Source organism: Ischnura elegans, chromosome 2 (genome assembly GCF_921293095.1).
Source record: "Ischnura elegans chromosome 2, ioIscEleg1.1, whole genome shotgun sequence".
In the NCBI taxonomy this organism is placed as follows: Eukaryota; Metazoa; Arthropoda; class Insecta; order Odonata; family Coenagrionidae; genus Ischnura; species Ischnura elegans.
In genome coordinates, this window is record NC_060247.1 from 105,442,753 (window position 1) to 105,466,920 (window position 24,168).

The 24,168-nt window shown below is 36.7% G+C and overlaps 2 protein-coding genes across 8 annotated transcripts in view; both read right to left on the reverse strand.

The window, feature by feature from the left end:
- Positions 1 to 24,168, reverse strand: part of LOC124154305 (double-stranded RNA-binding protein Staufen homolog 2) — a 60,407-nt gene that overhangs the window by 889 nt on the left and 35,350 nt on the right. For 4 of the 7 annotated variants that reach the window (XM_046527948.1, XM_046527947.1, XM_046527949.1 and 1 more), the window contains 9 exons: positions 19,572 to 19,842; positions 18,103 to 18,296; positions 14,662 to 14,808; positions 13,819 to 13,968; positions 13,094 to 13,417; positions 8,630 to 8,807; positions 7,265 to 7,584; positions 5,889 to 5,984; positions 4,763 to 4,896 (listed from right to left, as the gene is read on the reverse strand). In XM_046527948.1, coding sequence (XP_046383904.1) covers positions 4,763 to 4,896; positions 5,889 to 5,984; positions 7,265 to 7,584; positions 8,630 to 8,807; positions 13,094 to 13,417; positions 13,819 to 13,968; positions 14,662 to 14,808; positions 18,103 to 18,296; positions 19,572 to 19,842 — 1,814 coding nt within the window. The remainder of the gene's footprint in view (positions 1 to 4,762; positions 4,897 to 5,888; positions 5,985 to 7,264; positions 7,585 to 8,629; positions 8,808 to 13,093; positions 13,418 to 13,818; positions 13,969 to 14,661; positions 14,809 to 18,102; positions 18,297 to 19,571; positions 19,843 to 24,168) is intronic. The other 3 variants (XM_046527946.1, XM_046527945.1, XM_046527944.1) reach the window with 3 other exon arrangements.
- LOC124154306 (piggyBac transposable element-derived protein 3-like) lies at positions 9,503 to 12,021 on the reverse strand. The gene is made up of 2 exons (XM_046527950.1): positions 11,436 to 12,021; positions 9,503 to 11,346 (listed from the first exon to the last, which is right to left on the reverse strand). The coding sequence occupies exons 1-2, from the start codon at positions 11,441 to 11,443 to the stop codon at positions 10,392 to 10,394; spliced, it is 963 nt and encodes a 320-aa protein (XP_046383906.1). The 5' UTR covers positions 11,444 to 12,021; the 3' UTR covers positions 9,503 to 10,391.

The window sequence follows — 24,168 nt, forward strand, 5'->3', positions numbered from 1 at the left end:
ATAATAGCCTTCTCAAAGCCATTATATACAAATGAGGTTCAAATAATCTCTATCGATACCTCCACTGCAAAAATGCTCAACAATTGCCCACCGAATCAAATCTGCTCATCTAATAGCCCAAAAATACGAATCCGCTCAGCTGGCAGTGTCCGGAGAATACATGCTCACCTCCAAGCATGAAGAATAGGAGATGAGCATTTATGCTCCGGACATTGCCAGCTGAGCAGATTTATGTTATTGGGCTACTAGATGAGCAGATTTGATTCGGTGGGGGACTGTTGAGCATTTTTGCAGTGGAGGTATTGCTATGTTATGGACAAGATGGGTTCCTGAAAATATTATCACTTTTGCCCCAGCTAATATTGCTGATATTCTATGCATACAATGGTGGCTGCTAATAGAGCATAAACCATTGCTTGTACCTTCAGCTATTTATCCAATTATCCAGACAATTACATACATTTATATTATCATCCAAAGGCTGCCCTATTATATCTTATAAAAACCAAAGGGCAGCATGACACAAGGGTAGGTCACACCAGTACAGATAAAGAAACATGGGTGAACTATTATCATGGTTTCCAATCAAACTAAAATATAAAATTCACGGTTTTTTCCAGGTTTTCACGGTCTAGATGTCATCAAATTCACGGTTTTTGGATAAACCATTTTAGGCAGAAATATTGATTGCGTAACGATCATCGGCCGCACGTTACCTAAAAATTTAACAAACTCGACAGATGCCATGAATGCAAACGCAGCAATGAAAGTGCTGTAACCTTTTATGACGTCACATATCGTTTGCAATATTCAGCTCCCGCTAAAGGTTGTGAGTGGGAAAAGGGAGGGACCAGGGTGCCAGGGAAATTATGAAGTGTCTGAATTTTCACCAGGGTTAATGAACACTTTGGTTACCGGTCATTCCGGCTTTGGTACAGGCTTAAGGTCAATGTGCCATCACAGCAAACAGACCGATAATTGCGCTTAGAATATACGTGTGCAGATAAATGCGTGGACAGTGTCTGCGCTTAACTGACCTTGAAACATGATCGACATATCAATTTTTCTTATGCTCTTTCAATCGTAGTTCTAAAATCAAGTTTGAGAGATTTTTAAGGCTATATGACGAAATTCACAGTTTTAAGGTTTTCACGGTTGAGTGGGAGACCTGCATAATGTAAGGTCAGCACACCTGAAAGTGAGAAATGTTAGACCCATCAGTGACGCACACCATGGAAAACCTGCCCAGTGTGATTTGCAAATAACTTAAACTTTTGTGTAAGTCACACAGCTGACAATGAGCAAGTGGTACTTTTTAATTTCGAGTTGAATTGATAACTACATGTAGGTATAGAGTTGAGTATGGTAATTTCTGGACTAGGCAAAACAACAATGCGCATGCTCCAACATATTCCTATTTTTCCAATACCCTCGTGAATTTTCTACTCTGAATGCTTGGTCTCATGTAAAAAGATATGTTAGGACATTGATGGTAATTGTGTCAGAATTAGGAGATGAATGAAATTTTATGTACCTTAAACAGTTCCATGAGCACAATTGAAAGGAATTAACCTCTATTTGTATGCCGACAATTTAATTGATATATGTATCCAAACTGCTAGGAATGCATTTGCACAATTGTAATGAAGATTATAAATGTAAATGAATCATTTATACTTGATCCTTTCAAATTCTCATCCCGAAAAACCAATTTTTATACATGCTCAGGCAGCAGGTTTTGATGTCTCAACGTTACAGTATTACTGCCTGCCGAAAATTGTCTTTCACTACACACTTGTGCGGCTGGACAAGGGAGTTTCTTGCCAAAATTGCAAGATTTGGAAACCTTGGGAAATGTTATTAAAAATAATACCAATGATTTTTATAGATCTTGAATGCTTGTGGAATTTAAATTAACTAAGCTATCAAACTACAGAACTTAGCATAAGCTTCGCAGACCAAAAAGTATTGTCTGTATTTCTCACTTTGTCTAATCAACCATGGGGACTCTTGTTCTCTAAGTTCAAGGAGGAAACTAAATGCAACACAGTAATAAATGAAAATAGACATAGGACGTACATAGTACTCAAATAGGCTAAAACATGGCACTACTTGCAATGTCAAACATCTGGGAAAACAACATTGTCCACTAAAACCCAAAAGTTACATAGTTTTTTCTTAGGAATCTTAACAGTTCTTACATATTCTTTCAGTATTTGAGGGAAGAAAATAGGGTGAGGCATAAAGTATCGCATAAGAAAGCATGTACGAGCGATGCAGTGGTCCAATCCAATTACTCAGAATACACCACTGGGTCAGAAGACAGGTGGCCGCTGCTGCTGACGAAAAGGCATTCAGTGCCCATGTGTTGGTTACTACTATATTGGTTGACTACTGTGTATGTATATAGCAAGCTGAAACTCTCAGGCCAAGACATTATAATGACTCAATGAAAGGATATTATTGCATGAGTTTTATGATAGTGACTGTCCTGTCGCAGATTTCTAAAATTACTGGCCTCGACAGCTCTGTAACCAAACTGCTCGACTCAAAATTTTCGAGTACTCGCATATCCCTGTACACAGCTGCCATAGCAATATTTTTCCGAAGCAGCCACATTTTACAGTTAATTGCCATTCAAATACACCCTTCTTTGCACTCATTACAAAGACTTTTACTGGCAATTATATTTTTCCAGCAACTCCCTTTCTTATGAAATAATATTACAGAGCCTGAGGAGCATATCCATGAGCAAGAAATGCAAAACATTCCATAATTCGGGGACTACCTACAGAGCTAAGACCAAAAAGGATTTTTTTCTTTCTTTCTCTCAGCAAAATAGCCTGAAAGGTGTTATCAGCTTCGTACAGTGAAATGAAACTAAAATTAGTCACTAGGGTACATAGGTGGCAATGGAAAGCAACTAGTTACTTCCTTGAAATCCCAAGACTTCTGCTATCATCACCATAATTGGAAAGCTAAAATTGTTGTTTTTCTACAGAATTTACATACTATATATGTATCAATAGCAAAACCATTTTTGCTCATTGAAAATACAATTTAAAATATAACAGACAACTTCAGGCTTGACTTTGTGAAACCTCTCCATATTGGAAATTATGGAGTAAAACTTTGTCAGGCTCAATATTATATATTACTATGGGCACGACTCTGGTTTCATAATGTAGTTACATCTACGTTACGAAACCCGGGTCGTGCCCATATTAATATAATAGTGAACCTGACAAAGTGAAGAGTTCTCGGGATCGCCACTGGGTCAGGAACTGCATCACTGCCGACGAGACGTTTCGATGTCCGACTCAGTCATCATCCTCAGGGCTGTGAGTCTCGCAGCCCTTAGGACGACGACCGTGTTGGACATGGAAACATTGGCAATTATGGAGTTCCTGACCCAGTGGCAATCCCAAGAACTCTTCACTAAGTCTATTCGCCGGGAAAGCTCGAAATCTTTCTTAACCTGACAAAGTTTTACTCCTTTATTTCCAATATAATTTAAAGCATGAATTTGATTACCGTTATCAACAAAAGCTCAAGTTCTGACATTTAAGGCTCCCATCAACCAGCCATGATGCTTTTAAAGGACAGAAAACATAACTCCAAACTGAAGTACATCCAACAAAATAAATTATGCACATTGTAACATTGCTAACATAGTAAAATGCATAATGCTTAGATGGGATATACATACTTATCAACTTCAAAAATGGTTATCAGTGGAGGAGAAGGTTTTATTTTTCATCCGTCACATAATTGATATTTCCTTAGAGTTACACATTCACTGAAGTTTTCTAGAAGATGATGAATCTATTAGCTATGTTGCTCATGTTTTTTATCAACGTCGCTCGCTCGCAACGTAAATCACTCTACAAAGCACTACTTCAATTTTATTAAAATCAAGTGGTGCGCTTTGTCACACTCATTGCTCAATGAGGCTGATGAAAAGTAAAGGTTTTGTACATTTCTAATTTATATGATGACGACAAAAACCACAGAAGATATAATATGAATGTGAAGGTAATAACAATGATATCCATTATATTTAAAGGGTGAGTATTAATTCTTACCACAATGAAAAGAAGAACATCTGTGTGCAATGGATATCCACACTAATCCTATGCATTTGAACTTCAATGAAAGAGCAACCACAGTAGATAAAACCAAAAAATTATGTTATATAATCGTAACATCAAACAGAAATCCCATTCGAAAGGCCAATGCCTGCAGTAGATGTTAATCAGAATGTAAAAGAAGTCATATGAAGGTATCAGAAGTATGCAAAGTTACCGTATATGTCTGAATATAGAACCCCCCTTTTTTAAAAAAATGTCTGTGGTAGAAGTAAAGGGGGGACTATATTCAAACACATTTTTTAAACTTTTCCCGAAACTGAAGCCTCAAAATTAGGGGGGGGGGACTATATTCGGAGAAATAAGGTAATTACCTCCACATCAATAAATGGATTTCATGAATGTATAAAAAAAATACAGACGAAATCTTCCCACATTATCAATAAATAAATGAAAACTTATTGATAAAGACAATTATGGGAAGATATCAGCACCTTGAATATCAAGGAGCAATTATAGTTATGAAGGTATTTTCATAGCACAAAAACACACACAAAACAATAACAAATCATGATTTCTCTTGTGCTCCCTTTCTTTCAAATCTGATTATTCTGGAAATCTACATAGCTGTTTTTAACAATAATCATAATTAAATAAAAATATAAGGAGCTCACCCATCAGTTGTCCCAATAGGATTATTCAAGGAGCCTTTTGAAGAAACACCAACTTCTTTCTTCATAGAATTACTAGTTGAGGTCACTGAATCCAGACCAAGTTCTGAGAGGGCACGCAGAGCTGTCAATGCAGCCTAGGAAGATATCAGAATAACAATTAAAGCACGTTCAACATTCACAACACCACCTCTTAGTGTGCGGACTACATATTTCAATGGACAAGGCAATGATTGGATAATTGAAGTTTTTTGGCGGTAGTAGGAAAATTAAATGGGGGATAATAATCGAAGTAAGAAGCATTCTTTATCACTCATTAGCCCAAGTAAGACCTTCTCATTTATTACATATATCATACTGAACAAACTAAGGTTACAGGACCTGACACTCCAGCAAACCACACACAAAAATAGACCTTCAACAACTTTCAAATAGCATGGAAATGAACTAATCGTGAGAAAAAGTATGGCTAATGAGTGGCTTCATTCTTCTCCTTTGGATATAACGATTCCTCAATACAGAGAGTGATTAGCCATTAACCCTTTTACTGCCAGCCAATTTCATGTACAAAGACTGCCAAGGCTATTTTCCGGAATTAGCAACGTTTCAGATTTAAAAATTTTTCAGCTACTTAATTTTATTTAATACGTCTAGATTTTTTTCCTAATTCTTCAAATATAATTATATCTTATAACCATAGATAGATTATGGGGGTTTACATAAATCACAGCCATTGAAAAGGCCACAATCACGAAAAAAAAGTGAACTAATTCGGGCCAATAAATCAGCCCCTGGCAGTTTTCACTTAGCCAGCGAGGGCCAATATATTGGCCCGATGGCAGTAAAAGGGTTAAGACCAATTGTAATACTTCCACTTCAATTGCAGCTGATGACACATGTAGTCTTAAGGCCTCAGGAAATCAACTAACCATACAAATTGCCACTAGAATGTAACTATGTACTACCATTTTCTAACTATGTATAGCTTAAGGCCACAAAGGGGAGAAAGCATTCCACAGAAACCATTGTAAAAACAATATTCTTAGAACATTAACCTGAAATGATTATCCATTTGGACTTTCCCTTTATTACTTTAGATTAAAATCTGTTAATTAAATTATCAAATTACCTGATCATGGGATGCATCTGTTGTTTTTCCAGCTCCATGACAAACTTGGGGTGGTTCAGTAGACAGAGAAACAAGACTAAGAAACTCACTGTTGCCCTGTTTGGAAGATTTGCATAAGATTGATATCATACCATAGCAACATGCACTTAAATGCAGGATTTAATGACACACAAAAATGTATTTGACAACATATTAACAATGAGGTACACTGATTGCAATCAGTAGTGGCTCTAGCATGGGTCATAAGGTTGGACCAGATTATAAAATGGGTGGGCTTAACAGGGATAAATACGTCATAAAATCCACTTAGCATGTGTTTCTTTTCTGTGCATGGAATTAGAATGGAAAATGCATAATTGTTCAGCAAATCAACAGAGTGGTTTTCCATATGCCTATAACTATAATCAATTCATTTTAATTTTATAAAATGAAGTTTAACTTTAGACTTTGATTCTAAAATTTGTCACTTTTATTTGGGCAGGCCAAAAAATAATTTGGGTGGGCCTGGGACCATCCCTGACACCACCACTGACTGCGATGTACCACATAGAAAACCACAAGCAAGAAATATAGGTGGTACCTGAGGTATAAATTTATATGTTAACAGAAATGAAAGTGTTCTGAAACTCTTTTCCATGCAAAGTACATATGTATACATAACCTACATATAAGCAATTTAATGGAATAAATGCAGTCTTATTGTTCCAGCAATGGCAAGAGAAATCCTCCTTTGCACACTGACATGATTAGAGGAAAGAAACCAGTACACACCTTTTCTTGTCACCTATATAACAAAATGCATTTACTGACCTTGTAAATTATATTTCCTATAATAAATACGACCCTGAAGTCTGATATCAACACAGAAGATTAAATTGCATGGGATAACCTTTGATAAAAATCAAAGCTATTTTTACACAAAGAGTCAGCACTAAACAGCAACAGGTACCGTGCGAGTAAGATTATGTAAGAGCGCCAATGTTTTGGATACCAACTTGCTACCCATTCTCAGTATCCGTGAGAATGGGTAACGAGTCCGCACCAGAAACGTTGACGCTCTTACATAATCTTACCCGCGCAGTATCCTGAGAAGAGTTTACACATGTTGTTCACCGGGAAAGTGTTAAATCTTACATAGCAACAGGTAATTAAATAAAGTAACTTTTGCAACAGTATTATTTTTGGGTTTCTGAACATCAAATTCAAAAAATTTTTCCACGCTCAAACTTCCGCCAGGTGAAAAACGCCACCAAATAGAGAACACGTGCTGTTAATAAATGCCTCATTAATTTACTCATGTGAACAGCAAAATATAGACAGGGAAATTTAACGATAAGCATATTAACATTAAAAATAATCCTCTCAAGTAATCTTACTTTAGGAAAGTCAGAAAATTGAACTTGAAAGTTCAGCAGCTGTGCCAAGTACATGAGTTGATCTTTTGGCCGCACAACTGTTGAGCTGTTATTTTCTTGAGGCCTGGCATTGGGTCTGTGTTCAAGGCCTCCTTTTGAGTCTGAGAGGATAGGAGGTGAATGTGTGGGGGAAGGGCGATGGTGATACGCTCCAGATTTAAGAAGAGCCTCGGCAGTAGGCGATGTGCCACCTCTTAAGAGTTCTTTTGCTATTGTGGCTGTAGTCTGGATATTAGCTATTCTTCCTCCAGAGGAAGACTGAACACTTCGTACACCAACATCTGCAAGGAAATAAGGTTATGCACTCAAGAGGCTGTTATTTTAGACATGTAACAATCAAAGATGGGGCACTTAAAGTCAATTGCGACAGACTTAAGTATGTGACTTCATATGAGAAATAAATCAAGCTCTTATCTTAAATACTTCCCAAAATACAGCGAGGATTTGTACTTAACAAATTATGCAGTAACTGGCCACATACCATGAAAATCCATACCCATTATTACTAACTCTTTTTAATGAGGTGTGCCCCATAATAAATTCATGGAATACTTTAACTAAAGTGTAACTCTAGGAATCAGTTTGCACAAATAACAAATTATCTTGAGTATTTAAAATCTTTGGTTGGAAATTTACAGACAAAAGAAGGATAAATAGAAGAGTAATGATATGAAAATCTATGACAACATAAAAAGTCACAGTCAATCAAATTTATATATTATAGAGAGAATGAGAATGATTATGATCATTAGGGAACCATTGTTGCTAAGGGAGAAATAAATTACACATGCACTCTACATTCACATTTGAAATATATTCAATGAATGTTGATGTAGAAGCACTATCCGGTATATTTAATCAAATCTTAGATAATTAACGTTAAATTCAGAAAAACATTACAAGTGAAGACGTTACATCTGGATCACACTGTAATTTCAATTGAAATCGACAGCAAGGCGATCCCCCAAACCTACAAAGTACCACTATCTCCACATTTACTGTTCCAGTTGAAACAAGGTAGCACTCAAACACTCAAAATCGATCATTGGTTTGAAAATTTCAAGCACACCAAATCCCAAGTGAAAAGATTCTGAAGTGAAATGAGCAATCCAAATTACTCCGTGCCGGAATCATTCTCAAACGGTCAAAGCACACCCCCACAGAATTCCTGATTCTGGCTCATGCAGGAACTGAGTTGAATGGTTTTCACTCCACAGAATTACTGCAATTTGATGTATTTAAGGTGACTCAGTCTAACCACGGTGCAGATTTACTTCCTTAAACTATGCTGATATTTTACAGACAAGAAAGTAGAAAACAACTTACTCCCTTGCCCTATTTTTGCTGATGTTTGATTGAAACTCTGCTTAACATTACTATCACCAATGAGAAGAAGGCCAGGAACTAGCTGCCGCCCTCCACTTCCTCCAAGGGCAAGAACAGATGATCCAACCCCACTAACTCCACTGCTGTCTCCATCAACTCCATCTTCCATGAAAGTCACCTATCAAGCATTCAATTTGTACCCATTTATACCAAATGTACATACCAATCAATTCAATACAAATGACATTGAAATCTACAATTTCAACCACTTAGTGTAACTGGTGGATTATAGGCAGTGCACAAATTATGTATGAGAGGCATTTTGAATGATGTAAATGAAAAGCTATTAAAAAACTGAGTCTGTCGTATGAAAGATTATGTTGATCCAGGAAAATGCAAGGTAAATTTTCAGCTCACTCCATTCACCGCAAAATTCATGAAATCCTCCGGTTTTCTTAAGATATTTGCCAACATAAATAAAAATATCACCCAAATGTTGAATCTTGAGTATTTCTCTCCCAGAAATTTACCAATTATATGCAAAAATATTAATGTCACAAATAGACTTACATCATTAACCCATTTATGCCCACTAATTTTTTTGCAAGAAAATTTAACTTTTTTTACATTTTTCGAACTTATTATTCCTCTGGACAACAGAAAAAATATCAAAAAAAATCCTGAAGCATTTGTTTAAAAATTATGACATGGGTCGTTTTCGACCCACTGGGCATTGGTGAGCACATTTAGGATATTGACTCTTGGATCGTTTTCTAATAGGCTCTCCAGAGTTATTGAGGTGCAACTGCTTTATGATTTCCAATTTGTTGTGTTTTGTTTTTTAATTGAAATTTTAATTAACTTACATTATTTTGGGATAATTTGTTAAAATAAAAAAAATATTTTAAGATACTATTCATATAAAATAATTGTTTATTTCCTTCTAAATTTTAACAGTCAGAGATATTATTATGGTACTCCTCAAAGCACTTATCGTTCAAAGGAATGCAACATTTATGGCATGATTTTACTGTTTTACTACGACATAAAACGCATCTTCTTCTTGGCTGATCTGTGAGAATGATATGGTGCGGTCCACTCGTTCGGATTATCTCTGGAGGTGCAAACTTGCTCGTTGGCCCTGCTCGTTGTGGTGGAATACCATATTTCTTCAATAATGATATTACAATTTCTCTTCTGAAAGCTAAACTGTCCAGTTTCATACCATAAGTCCTGCTGAGACACCATGCATTACTCATGCATACATCCATCATCCAGAGAAATATGGGCGTGTACCACTTTTTCCCACGAATGCCAATACGGTAATTAGAAATATTATTGTCCATTCGGTCTACACCACCCATGTTTCGATTGTACATGGCAATAACGTGGGGTTGTGGAATTTCAATTCTTCCTTTCACGGATGCTGAATATCTCGTTGCCTTCTGCTGAGGTTCGACGCCAAACTGATTAGATAGCATTTTGACAACATTATTGTCCATCCACCTAACTGCACTGATATTGTCCTCCCGGGATACACGACAGTCATATCTACCTCTCTCATTTCTTTTAAACACTATAACATCCTGCAAGGGGCAGTTATCAATTCGGATCACTCTAGCGGTTCCCGTTCCACCATAGCCAAATTTTGTTGGTTCGTGTATTAGATTCGTAGAAGTGAAAAAATTATCAAAATACAGGGAGAAATTCAGCAGTGGATAATTTTTTTTTTAGGATTTCAGCTAACCCCATCACCACAGATTCACCGAGCCCTCTTGATGAAGTGAAAACCCTTTTTTCCTCTACTTTCCCTTGGTAGATATAAAATTGGATGCAGTCCCCTAGGCGGAGTGCAGCTACCCAGGCCTTGTAACCGAATCTCACTGGCTTTCCCCGAATAAACTGTTTGCATCCGTGCCTTCCAAAGTATGGAATCGATAGAAATTGATTCTTCTAAAGGCGCAAATCTACAAAAGTTTTTGTTGAGTTCACAAATGACTGGACGCAATTTTGCGAGACGATCGGATACGTCTAATGCACTATTATCTGCACAATGGATGTTCGTAAATATATCCTCAAACTTGTTTCTTCTCATACTTCTAGACACCAGTGAATTGCAGACATATTCCTTTTCTTCCCAATACATTCTTCTTCTTGGGAGCCAGTTACATCCGGACAAAAACAATATGCCTAAAAATGTATACATAGCTTCCTTGGAAACCTGCACACACCTATTCCTCGCTGCTGCATATTGATTTGTAAACTCAACAAGTTTCGTAATGATGTTGTCATCAATAAAAAGTTCTAAAAACTCTAATGGGTAACTGGACGAGGATAAAGCCAGTGGAGGTATAAAACATGTACACCAAGAATCATAAACAGGGGTAGTTAGATCACAACTGACCCATCTCCGTGTTATGTTTTGGGTTTTGGTTGATTTCCTTCTCCTTTTAGAATGGGATGATTCTTCAACGAATTTGATTTCCTCATCAACTTCACCAGGGTCATCTTCAATGTCAATGTTGAAGTCACCTTCCGCTTGCAGCTGCCAGCCAGAAAGACGATCAGGATCATTACATTCTTCGTCCCCAGAATCTTCACATGTTTCGTTTCCATCTTCTGGAGGAGTTATGTAAATATATACTTCATCTTTTACACCTTTTTCATCCAACTCTTCTAGCTCGTGAAGTATTTCTGTTGTAGTCAGCTGTTTGCGACTAAATTAGAGACATAAATTAGTCAATGAGCTCACGAAAAAAATATGTTTATAAAATAAAAATATGTCCTCTAGGAATTATATACTAACCTTGCCATGCCAAAATTTATTTGGGCTAATGCACTCCAAAAGAATCTTATCGCAGTTCAGCAGAGAGAACGCTCGATTTCTGGTCAACCTAGTACGTCTGGAGTTGCCTAGCCTTATCTGCCCAGTGGGTCGAAAACGACCCACACCAATATCATGACCCGTGACAGACACAGGAGACATGAAATTTGGTAATTGAATACGGAATAATGAAATTGAGTATACAAAGTATTGTAGCATGTCGTGTCATTTTGATTGAACTTGAAAATTTTGGTTATATTGTACGTCAAAGTTATTCGAAAATCGCGGTAATGAGAGGTAATTTTTTATGCTCACATTACAATGATTTGAAAATGTATCCTTGGAAATATTACTTCAGGAATGAATCACTTGCTTCACTGTAAAACGAATATAACAACAATGTAGAAAAATACTTCAAATTAGAGGGACAAGGATTTTTTAAATCCCGTGGGTCGAAAACGACCCACTGGGCATAAATGGGTTAATAATGAAATATCCCATTGGCATAAACCAAAATTGTGAAATAATGTATTACTAAAGGGATAATAGGTTTCACATCTAACCTTCTACACAATTTGTTATCAGCTCATTTGCTTGGGTGTACTGATCAGCCCAAAAAACTATATAATATAAGAAATATATACAGGTCAGGTAATGCCATGAATAGATTTTTGTACAAGATTTGTATTTTCATCTATACTTGCACCACAATTTCAGTGTAATCGCAAAAACTTGGTCAGAGCTAGGTAATGTGTTGAAACAGCAATAAAGTTTTAATGTTTTTATATCACAATGTTAATGTCTGCTTTCATGAATGATTTTTGTAGACCGGAACGGAACATGTAAGAATGCATGAACCAAATTAGAACATGTTCTATTTTCTGTGCATGCATTCGCACAAGTTGGGTGGTTACATGGTGCATTTTGGCATTCATTCTCGCCTTCATACATTTAGACATTAACCCGTAAGTGTTAATATACCGTGTAAACAGGCCTTAAGGAGACAGAATTTTGTGAAATTGGAAGCCCCATATAGCAAGTAGGTCATGTTGCAAGAAGCTTCAATTTGCATACTGTTTGATTCATTGAGGCCAGGATTAAATGGCACCAAGTTTCCATAATTATTTGAATATCATAATATAATTTCATAATTATCATTAAGTATCATTTTAAGTTTGCCTTATGCCTGGATTTACAAACTTACACAATACTAAATACTAGCAATAATAATAATAATAATTAGCACAGTAAGTTTTACCTATTCATACAAATAAATACAGGATGAAAGAAATGCATAGTAAAAATGGACAAGGATGTCAGTGATGTGGAAAATGGTACAAGGTGGAAATCAAAGGCTACAAATGCAACCAGACAAGGACATTCAAAAAATCATGAATTTCAAGGATCGAGTCCAGGCATGCTATATTTTTATGCCTTGACTGTTGGCTTCCACCATCTTCCAGATCACCATTAACTATGCCCATTTTGCATTGTGCGCTCCCATCTCGTTCTTTTCTTTGCAATTGATTTTTATTGATTTACTTATTCAAATTATGGTCTTGTAAGTCTAAATGATTCTTTAAAAAATCCTATTTAATCATAATAAATCACGCCAGAAACCAAATTCTTAAAATGCTTACCTTTCTATTTCCATCAGCCAGCTCATCCTTAGTTTTCACTTCAGAATGTAGCATTGAATTTGAAACAGATGATGGGTGGTGAGACGTAGCAGAACTATTGGCTGATGACGACGAATTACGAATTCCACTGGGTAAGGAATTTGAGGAAATAGTATTTGATGAGGAAGTGGAAGGTTTGGAGGGAGAGGAATTAATTGGGGTTGGTGTATTCTGGATGGTCGGCCGAACATAGCCTAGCATTCGTAGTAGACCCTCGGCAGCAGAACGTTTTGCTAACTTCTTATTTGGACCTGTCCCAGTACAACTCATATCTTCAACAGAAACCTACATCAGACCAAGGAAATATAGACATCAGCAAAATAACGTAGGTCTGAAAACTAAACAGGAAAATCATTACCAAGTATGTATTTGGGTTATTGGGAAATGTAAGTAAAACACCAATACACCAAATCAATTAGGTATCTCATGATCAGGTTAAGAAAATAAATAATCCATTACAAAACACATTTCAATATACAATGGATATTTTCGAAAAGATGGCTATCTTAACTCATGCACTCCATTTAAAAATATATTATCCAAAGCTTTAATCTTCAGCAAAAATAAATAGAAAATCATTTTTATGATTAAATAAATAATGAAAAGAGAAATGAAGAGTGAGAGGCTAATATCCTTCTATATAAAGAAGTCAGTGGAATTGTTGACAAACTTGCAAAAATACTCACCTCCATAACAAATTCCCTTCGATGCCTGGGCACTCCTCTCTCCTCAATTAATGTGTAAACAGGCTCATGTTCTTTCTTTGCTTGCTGTATTTGGATAAGTCGTGATATAGGATTGATATCTTCCCCATAGTCAACCTTAGCTTTCTGCTCCTACAATGAATGAAATTATTCATAAAATGAAGAGTAGATTAACACTGATTTTACTGAGACAAAAAAATATGAGAAAAGAACTGCTTTGTTTGCTGAATGATTTGTTTTTCCAACAGGAAGTAAATGATCACTGTAAAAATTGACCAGCATTCCAATCACTCAAAGCACACAATCAACCCTTCCCAGCCCTCTATACATTTTCTCAATATAATAAGGAGTCTGCAAGACTGGAAAATTGCCACTTCATAGAATCAAACTTAATAATTTTGAATCTTTTAAATAAATGGCAAAAAAATTTCATCTTAATCATTTTAACTTCTATTGTCTTCATATTTTTTTGCCACTACTAGAGGAGATATGCTAAAAATATGCCTTCTTTACCAGTCAGGGAACTAATTCTGACTTAAAATTAGTGGTAGAAGAAATCATACCTTTTTTATCAATACATGCATTGATTTATAGTTTAAACTAGTCGTAACTGGAGACTAACATATTTTCTACAATATTTTAAAGATTATAACATTCACTTCAAATTAATCAACACAGGGAATCACAAGGAACATAATGACGAGGCCATACTTGTTGAAATAATTAGGTCATACTTAATATTTAATCACTATGATAAAAAATTGTAAATCTAATGCCCAAAATAAAACAGCAATAATGGGCCACAACCACACTTTTGACCCTGACCTGCTGTACCTTGATGAGGTTCCTCGTCTTCTTTTTGGCAGTTGGCTTCCGCCTTTGACGATTAGCAGCCATGATTGGAGGAGGTGAGACAGCAGGTAATTTTCGTATTTCTGCCAGCATTTTCTCAGCTGCATGCTTTTTTGAAACCTAGGAATATGGAATAAAACATTAAAAAACTTAAAAAGCCCTTTTATGTGAATACACAGGCAATAGCCATAAAAGAAACTATTATATATCCAATAATACCCTTAGCATATTTTGAGCAACCTTAGTTTTTAAAAGAGCTGTTCCACTAGTAGCACCAATCGTGCCAGTGTAAGTATCGCGAAGATGGGACGTGACCTCTTTCCTAGCTTCCCCCTTTTTCCACCTCTCGCCACCCACCACCCACGTGCCGCGTGCGATGAGACCAGCGTTGGCAGTAGCGTCCACGAAGAGCATGAGTGTGTGTTTGGCGACTGTAGAGTACGAATGTGCCTAATAAACCTGCTTGAGTAATGTAGAGTTTCCTTTCAATTAATCCTGCCTTCCCTGATGCTATCGATATACTGAACCCTTACACCAGTTCACTATCTTTACATTGAACAATATATAATTTAAATACCGGCAAATATCTTTTCAGCACAACAAAATACAGTTAACCGTGCTAATTGATGGAAGGTCTGACCCAAATAAATGAAAATATAATTGTATAAGTGTAAAATAAGTGTGGTCGCAATATCAACATTTCACATTATTGCAGATAATTATTATTAGGACAGGTACAGCAGACTCCCAATTATTCGGCTGCAGTTTAGCTGTGTTGCGGCTTATCTGCGAATCAATTTTACACTTCTTCAATGTTTTCCACACTCTTTTTAAAAGAATCAATCGGATGCATAAGCACCAGGATTTCTGCAATTTAATACAAGGCTACACCAGGCTTATTATTTCCATTAGAATCCTCTTCGTAAAAGGAAATCATTCTATTTACTTTTTGATGAGGAATGTTTCAAGGTTACTTGGTCGTCTGCTCTTGCATGCAGACGATGGTCAGCGGCGGGAAAAACTTTTGATTGAATTTAAAAGTTCCTTCAATGGTTAACGATCGCAAATTAAGGTAAATGTTATCTACAATCTGTAATTCTATATTACAAATCATAAATGATCAATTATTGCTATGGCCTTACATTCAGTTGAATACGGCCCTAAGGAACCGGAGATTTCATCGCACTCAGACATATTTACGCTGTGACTAGTCAAGGTCGATCTAGAGATGAAGGGAATAGCAGAAGTGTAGCCAGTGGGGGAAGTGGAAGTAGAGATAACATGATTTGATTCATAGCCAGGCACACGCTTGCGTAGACAAAAAGTCCTGGTTTCCTATAACTGCTGCTTCATGATGAGGTGATCACATGCCAATTACCGACATGGAAGCTCTGTGTTCGTGTTACCTAAACATGGTCAGCGTACGCGATCATGTTCAGTGATCACGGAACTGCGTCCCACAGCAGTTGCATATCGGGCAACTTGCCCAAGACGGGACTACACAACGTGGTGCCTGACGTTGTAGTTTCCGACGTTCCGCAGCGATTTTGAAGCATTCGTGGAAACCAATTTTTTGAATCTGTGATCTTGCAGACACAGGAGTGTGGTTTTCGGAAACCAGGCATTATAAAGAGCAGTGGGAATATGAGTACAGTCACTTCATCGCCGTTAAAAAGATCGTGGTTGGTAAAAGATAGCCGTGAATGATTCTGGAGAGCAACCTAAAATAACAGATAATGTGCAAAAATAATATTAAATTGTTTGATTCAGATGAGTAATGAAAATTACATGAAATTTAAGTGAAAGTTTGGATTATTCGTGCCGCCTCTCCCCATCATTAGCCTGGATAGTTGGGAGTGTACTGCATATATTTGAAACATTTAAACCATCCTACAGTTAACAAAGCATTAGTTAAACATATACCAATTTATTTGTTAAAAAATTGGAGTAGATTCTTGTCCTGAATCACTAGAATTTTTAATAGTTTTTCATTGCCACAACAACTCTTGGATGCATTAACAACGACAATAATAACTAACTGCACTATTGCCTTCACATCAGGAGGAAATTTTTTTGCTGTTAATAGGCAATTTTTAGGCAGGGACTCCCTTGATCATTCCTTTTGATCAATTCTAGGTTCTGCAATTGGAAGCAACAATTTCCTTCCGCTACATTCTTCAGATCCTGCCAGATAACCGGATAATCAAAAGCAGAGTATCTAAGATAATTGTAACTGTGATAACTTGAAACACTAATTATGCAATAATACTCCATTGTATGTATCACTGGGCATGTTCAGGTCTCACAACAAGTAGGCTAAGGAGCTGCTCATAATAAGTAATAATAAGCAGCACCCTAGAAGAAACATTCACAGATGACCAGAAACAAGATGAGGAAGAAAATAGTGCAAAAACAGATGACTTCCTGTGATATTTCCAACACACTCAGTGAGCACCCATTGACTGCATAAACCTACTGAATCACTCCCAGAGGCTCCAAACCTGCTCTATTGGCTGAACAACCCCGCTAGCAGCCGCACCAAGAGAAACAAAGAACTATCTATGGGCAAATAATGACAAGGAGCACATGATTTAGGAGTTGAGAAAGGAAACGGAACACACTGAATAATAGGAATAGTAAAATTTTTAATACTAATATAAATAATATAAATTGGTTCATTGTTTTCATGGATGTAAAAATATTGTTCTTGTATAATTGTAGAAGCGTAAATATCTACTCAATGCACCATCTGATGAAAAGGTGCAAATGAAACAGATGAAATTGAAGGTATTTCATGCAATGGTTTGTTTTTAAGTCAAATTCTTATTCATGAGAAAGAAATAAGACTGTGAATTGGCATTAAAATTAGACTTGTTGTACATAGGTTAGGTTCTACACAAGAAAGTTGGTGAAAAACGTAAGTGGAAATGGCAGAGTTTTTAATACATTTCTTTTTATCAGGAGCAACCAAATATTTCCTATTTATTATGATTAATTGGTCAAATCAACTGAAAAAGTGACATATTGTCATTTGCATGCATTTTGACATTGACCTTAAAAGTATCACGATTATTGCCTTCAGAATATTCTTCGAAATGCTATCGGTAGGGAAGAGAAAGTAGCTTGGATAATCCACAAACCAGATGATCGGGAGCTGAATAATGGAGAGTTGACTATATCATTTTACATTACAAGACATTTCTTCAAGACTGATTCACACTACTCCTTACATAAGCTTATTCATTGCAATTGGATGACACACTAACCCACCAAGGAATCTAAGAAACTATGTATTCATTAAGAAAGCCTTGATTCATTCAAGAACACTTGTGTAAATGTTCAGGGGGCTGAGCAAGGAGCATTAATGAATTAAAATTCAATTTATTATTAAAATAAATTAAAAATTTATAATACCTTTTTTCCATTGCCTTCACCCTCTGTAATCAGATCTCCAACAACACAACGAGTAGTAAATGTACGCATATGGGGTGGACCTCTTTCTCCAGTAACCTCAAAAGTCACCTCTAAGCCTCGTTTAAGAGCCAGTTCATGTACCAAAGAAATGGGGGATTTGAGATCTGCATTGAGTCCAGCTCCATCTTTACTACCTAAAACATAAAAAATATTGAAACAAATGAGTTATAAATGAAGTTTCATTATACAAAAAAACAGGACAATTCAAGGAAACAATTGAAAATATGGATAAAAATAAGCTGTTGATAAAAAATCACATCTGGTTACTTTATTAATGCTGTTCTTTGAGGCTCATAATTTTCTGAGGCTGGAAATAGCTTCATACTTTCGAAGGACACCAAATAATTAAATAAAACATAATCACTTTGTACTTTCCACACAATTTGAACATTTTGTGAATGGTTTCGACGTGTTCTACGTCATTTTCAAGCTAGACTGCAATCTCCAAACAAGGCAAGTTCATTTTTATACTGCAAGGTGGGGGAGGGGGGAAGTAGGTAATGTGAAAAGGAGGTAAGGTGAAGGTTGGTGGTTTGAGTGGTGAAGGTCTAGAGTCCTCCACGCTGTTTCCAAGTCAACTACCAACGACGTGCATGTGACAGTGTATGGTGCGAAATTCAAAGTATTCGAGATGGTACTTTTAGCACAATTATTCAAGATCTTGAATATTGAATTTGAGGTATTTGAGTATTCGCGGATACTATTCGCACATCTCTAGTCTCTTATTAATTGCAGTCATATGCGTATATCCCTCGTGGGCTAGCCCCAACACCTACCGGAAATTTGACATTTAGTTAATATTTCCCCTTTTTAAAATAATAACCACCTCCTTGGGGTGAAGTTGGTGTGGGAAGAGAGGGGCCTTTGGACGGAGGTTACAGTACGGTACCTTCCTCCATCTGACTTGGTCACTGGGCGTCTATAAGTTAGACGATATGGTCGAAATGGTTGGTTTTTCTTTTACCGGTCAATTAGTTTGTCTACCATGGGAAACCTTGTACCCATTGTTAGTGGCAACCTGTTCAATAAAGGTCACTTCCTTGTGAAAGTCAATTTCTTCCAAAGGGATGGAGGTAAGTCCATTGATTAGGGAGTGAAAGGACACCCTGTAACTGAAAGAACTTATAAGAACTGTGATGGTTTGAGTCATATGGTATGACCACGTCAGAAAAGGTCTCCTTATGGTAAATGGAAAATTGATGTCTACTTCCTTAATACATATCGTTAGATCTAGATAATTAAGACTATTTGTACCAACTTCACTGGTGAACTGTATGGAGTCATGTAAGGTGTTGAGGAGGATGACAAACTGATGAAGTTGCCTATTGGTACCATTCCAAAGACAAATAATGTCATACTATGTAATCACACAAAGCAAGAATTGGAAGACAAAGCAGGGTGAACATTACCTTCTTCATGTGTTCCATTAGATTCAATTGCTGAAGTGAGTCCAGCATCACTCACTCCATTACATTCTGCAGTCTTCTGCTGAGGGAGATTCTTTAATAAGTCTAATGCTTTCGATGCTGCATCATGCCTTGCCAGCTGAGCATTGTGGCCTTCCCCAAAAAATTCCCTATCCCCTACTCGGAGCGACACAACATACATGGGAGAATATAGTGGAGCATTCATTACGCCAGGTTTGCCATTCATCCCACCGCCGTAGTGATTATGATACCGCTGAAAATGAGAAATAAAACTCATTAAGAAATTTTAATCACAATAAACAGAACATACAACAACATAAATTCCCTTAAAATGCCAGGGTTCATACCAATTTTCCATTTCCTTGACTTAGTATCAACGGTAAAGCACTTGTACATAGGGACTTAGAAAAAAGATGCAGTAAAATACAACACGGTACATTGTGACGTAAAATTTATTTATTCCAAGAGTGTAACATAATTCAGTCAAACCTTAAAATAAAAAAGGAAAAATCTACACAGCCTTGGCTTAAAAATCACTTATTATCATACAAACCATCACAAAAAAGTAAACTTATCCTTGGCTATTTATCATTGCAGCCAACTGTTTATCATTTGCACATATTTCCGCAGCCTTCTCAGTAGCTGACTTAGCCCTCTTCGCCTGCATGTTAGCCAAATTTAGTGCCAATCACCTTGTCTTCATCACCTTCTCTTTTATGAACGGAAACAAAAAAATGTGTCCACCTTGCCACTAGAAGGCAGCTATGCTCCACACATTCAACTACCATTTTCACTTTTAAGCTGCGCCTCAGAAGTGTTTCTCTGAATTTATGTCCCAATTTTTATTTCCCTGCTCACGATGAAGCCTGAATATATTTCAACCCAAATCTCTAACATTTTTGATAAGTTGATCAACTTTTGAGACCTACAACAAGTCCTAACTACCACAAAGGCAATAAAGAATGATTTTTTTACATGGATCATTTTCTGTACCAGTAGTGTCAGACATGGTACATAATGATTTTTTGTCCCCTTAATCTCCACCAAGCAAAAATTGCTATCTCACACTGGGGATGGTACCTGGCATAACTTAGTTGCATCCATAATTCTTGTTGGTTTAACATGGACATTTGAGATTTTCTTTTATTATTCACATTGATTACTCTGCCAATTAACAAAGTAAGGGTTTATTGTTTAATCCTAGAATCAATGTTTAATGCTCTTCACATTCCACTCTTTGATATGGTCTCCACTGTGATCCAATTGGAGTCTACTGTTAAGTTCCAAATTCCTAGTAATCTTCCATTATTTTATGCAGTGCATCTTACACTTTTTCATCAAGTTCTTAGATTATATTTGTACTCTTTCACTGATTTTACATTACTCAGGCACCTATCCATTTACTGCTTTCTCAAGGTTACTTATAAGTATCCATTGGCAACTGTTTTCTGCCTCATCTTGTTTCTGGTCATCTGTGAAAGTTTCTTCTAGGGTGCTCCTTATACGTATAATTTCATGTTGACTATCTTCCATCAGCAGTTTTCCATCTGAATCTGAGTATGTTTCTGCATTAAAGCTTCCTTTCTCCCGCACCTCTCTCAATCTACCAATATGCTGCTTTTTATTTGCCCTTCATTGTGTTGTCTTTAATGCATTTGCTGCAAATTTTAAAGTCACCGTTCCACCATGAGGATTAAGAAATAAATGGACAAAATGACAGTTAAAAAAATCGTATAAATCACCCTATACTTGTCTGAAAACTTACTTTATTTTTTTTACAAATTAGGAAACAATGCTAGGAGCACATCATAGAAGAAAATATAGGAATGTTATCCAAAAAGTTTGTACTAGAAGTTTCCCCTAAATAGGTAAACATTTGGGGTAAAGTTATTTTAAGGGGTTTCTTTGAAAGTGCCAATGATATTGTTAACTTGAAGCAATCTCATATGACAATTTACAAACTACCTTTAACAGAAGAAACATCAAGCATTCATTGCAGCATTACTACCTTTGGTACTATGGTTCCTAAGGGAATTTCAATGCTCATTTTTTTAACCTCTGTGATTATCATGTGAACTCTTAATAACTTGATTATTGACACAAAATTTCCCTAAGTACACCTCTAAAGATAAACACAAAGGAAATGCATACTTCCATTACTAATCCTATAATGGAGCTAATTGAAATAATATTTTTTTTAACCAAGACTGCAAAATTGAGAGCATGGGATACAAAATACTGCCACTTACACAAGCTAATGGAGTATAAGATTGATTACATCCATTATTGCAAAAAGAAATATTTTTCAATTCCATTAAATTATACAGATAAAATTTGGTTCTTTCTTTGTGAATGATGTTCAGGAGCTACTCCCGGCTTTCCATCCCGCAACACCAAAATTCTACAATGCCAAATGACATCACATCTTATAATGCAGCACCTGGCTAAGATGAAATGCACTAACTTGGCAGGAAATTTACCCGCCATACTAATTCCCTTATGCTGGTATCTGACCAGGGAGCAAAAACATTGCACCTCAAAGAGTTATTGCCCAGGCTGGAAACCAGTGAGCAGTTCCTAAGGATTACATTATTGCTGAGCTTGATGCAGTAATTCTCCAAACAAGAGCACATAAGAAATAACCTACCAATATAGAGAGCCAACTTCTACCACAATAATTTCAATGAAAATGGAATAGAAGCAATATTACCCCAGTATATCAGCTAGAGTTACCAAGATATAATTAAAAATCATAAGCACATTACTTTAAAATTACTTTCAAAAGATCAACTGCATTATGCCAAAAACAAACCAGCATACTAGAAGGTAGCAAAACATTCTTCAATATTCAAAGCTAGAAGTATAATGTAAGGAACAGAGTACAAAAAGATGTGACAAAAACCAACCACCACTCTCAAGTGCTTTTAAAACTAAACCTAAAAATCATGCAAAACATACTATCACACTTGCCTGTGCTGATTATGAAAAAAAGAGCTAAAAACAGAGGCATGATTAATGTGCATACAATTGAGTTATGAGTAGATGAGAGCATCTAAGTGTGCCAACAATACTCACAGCTTTTTACTAAGTAACTTCTCAAATATACATTCAAGATGGAGAAAAAAAGATAAAGGAGAGAAATGAAAACTGTTTCACCGACTATTTAAATCTTGAAGCATGGTGCAAACTTGCGTGGGAGTTGTGGCACTCATTTTGGCTAGACCAAAGGACAATATAAATTTAATATTTTATTAAATTAAAACATACATAATGCAGCAATCACTATTTATAAGCCAAGCCATTTTACAATTTGGTTAAACCCATTTGAGTGTCACTCAAAAGAAAAGTGCTTCAGTCAAAATTCCAGTGCCCCTGGCAATAGGATTACACTCATGCCTTGATTAGAGCAATTTTGGCAAGGCCAATTTTGCCATAGCACAAATTTGTTCAGGCCTAAGACTGACTGCCAAGTTTGGTCCACACCACACCTATATACTGAGCTAGGCAAAGGATGGTTGAGACCTATTGTTGGCCCGCTGATTCAAATTGGCTCAGAGGGTTTGAATCGAGTCTGTAAATTATGGCTTCGCTAGTAGTGGGCCCTGGTTGCTCCCATAGCGGCGAGGGTACTCCCTATCCTACCCTTCCATTCCTAACCCTACCCTGGAGGCGTAGATGGGTTCCTTATTCGAGGCGGTGCCTCCATCCTTTTTCCTTCCCATTCCAATCCCCTCCCCAGGTGAACGGACGGATCAGTTTTATTACAGGGTCCTAGCCCCGGTTCATTGTAACCTTCTAAGAATTATCTTTACCTCAGCTACCTTTGGGTCCTCATACTCTGCCTTAGAGACAGAATGCCAGCAAACTGAGGCAGACGGCCACATGATCACCTGGCAACCCATAGGCAGAATAGTTTTTGCTCTGGGGAAAACCCTTTTGGAGGCCCTTGCACCCGCTGCCAAAACCACACTTCTTTCTGAAGGGGTTGTTTGAGGTGGCCAAGGCAGAGAGCCGAATGGCAGCTAGAAACGTGAATGCTGGGCAAACGCCACAGTCCCCCACCTCATTTATCAGGTTGCCTCCTAACACAAACTCTGATGGCCAAGGGGCCTGAATGGGGAGAGTTTAAAAAACTCCAATAAAAAAAGCCCAAATCACTGGTGAGCAAGAGGGAATAAGGGACTTAATACAAGTTTGATTAGCACAAAGATCCCATGGAGTGCATCTTTTGCACTACACAAGGCATGAGTGTATCCCCAAATAAAAGCAAAATATAAAAAAAATAGCTTCAGGAAGCTAGAGAAAATTCATTAGTTTTGAGTATGCTCTCCGCTTTTGTTACTCCATTACGTATTCCAATACATGTAATACACCAATGATAGGTAAGTTTACCACCTAGCATAATTGAATTTCAAAAAATTACATTAAAAATCAGGAGTTTTGAAAGACTTTAATGTGAGAAAGAAAAATCAGGAAAATGTTAAAGTCTCCACCACAAGAAATGAGAACCAAAGACCAGATAAAATTTTGGCCAGTTCAACTTTAGCTCTTTTAGTACGATCAATTTTTTTTGTACTAG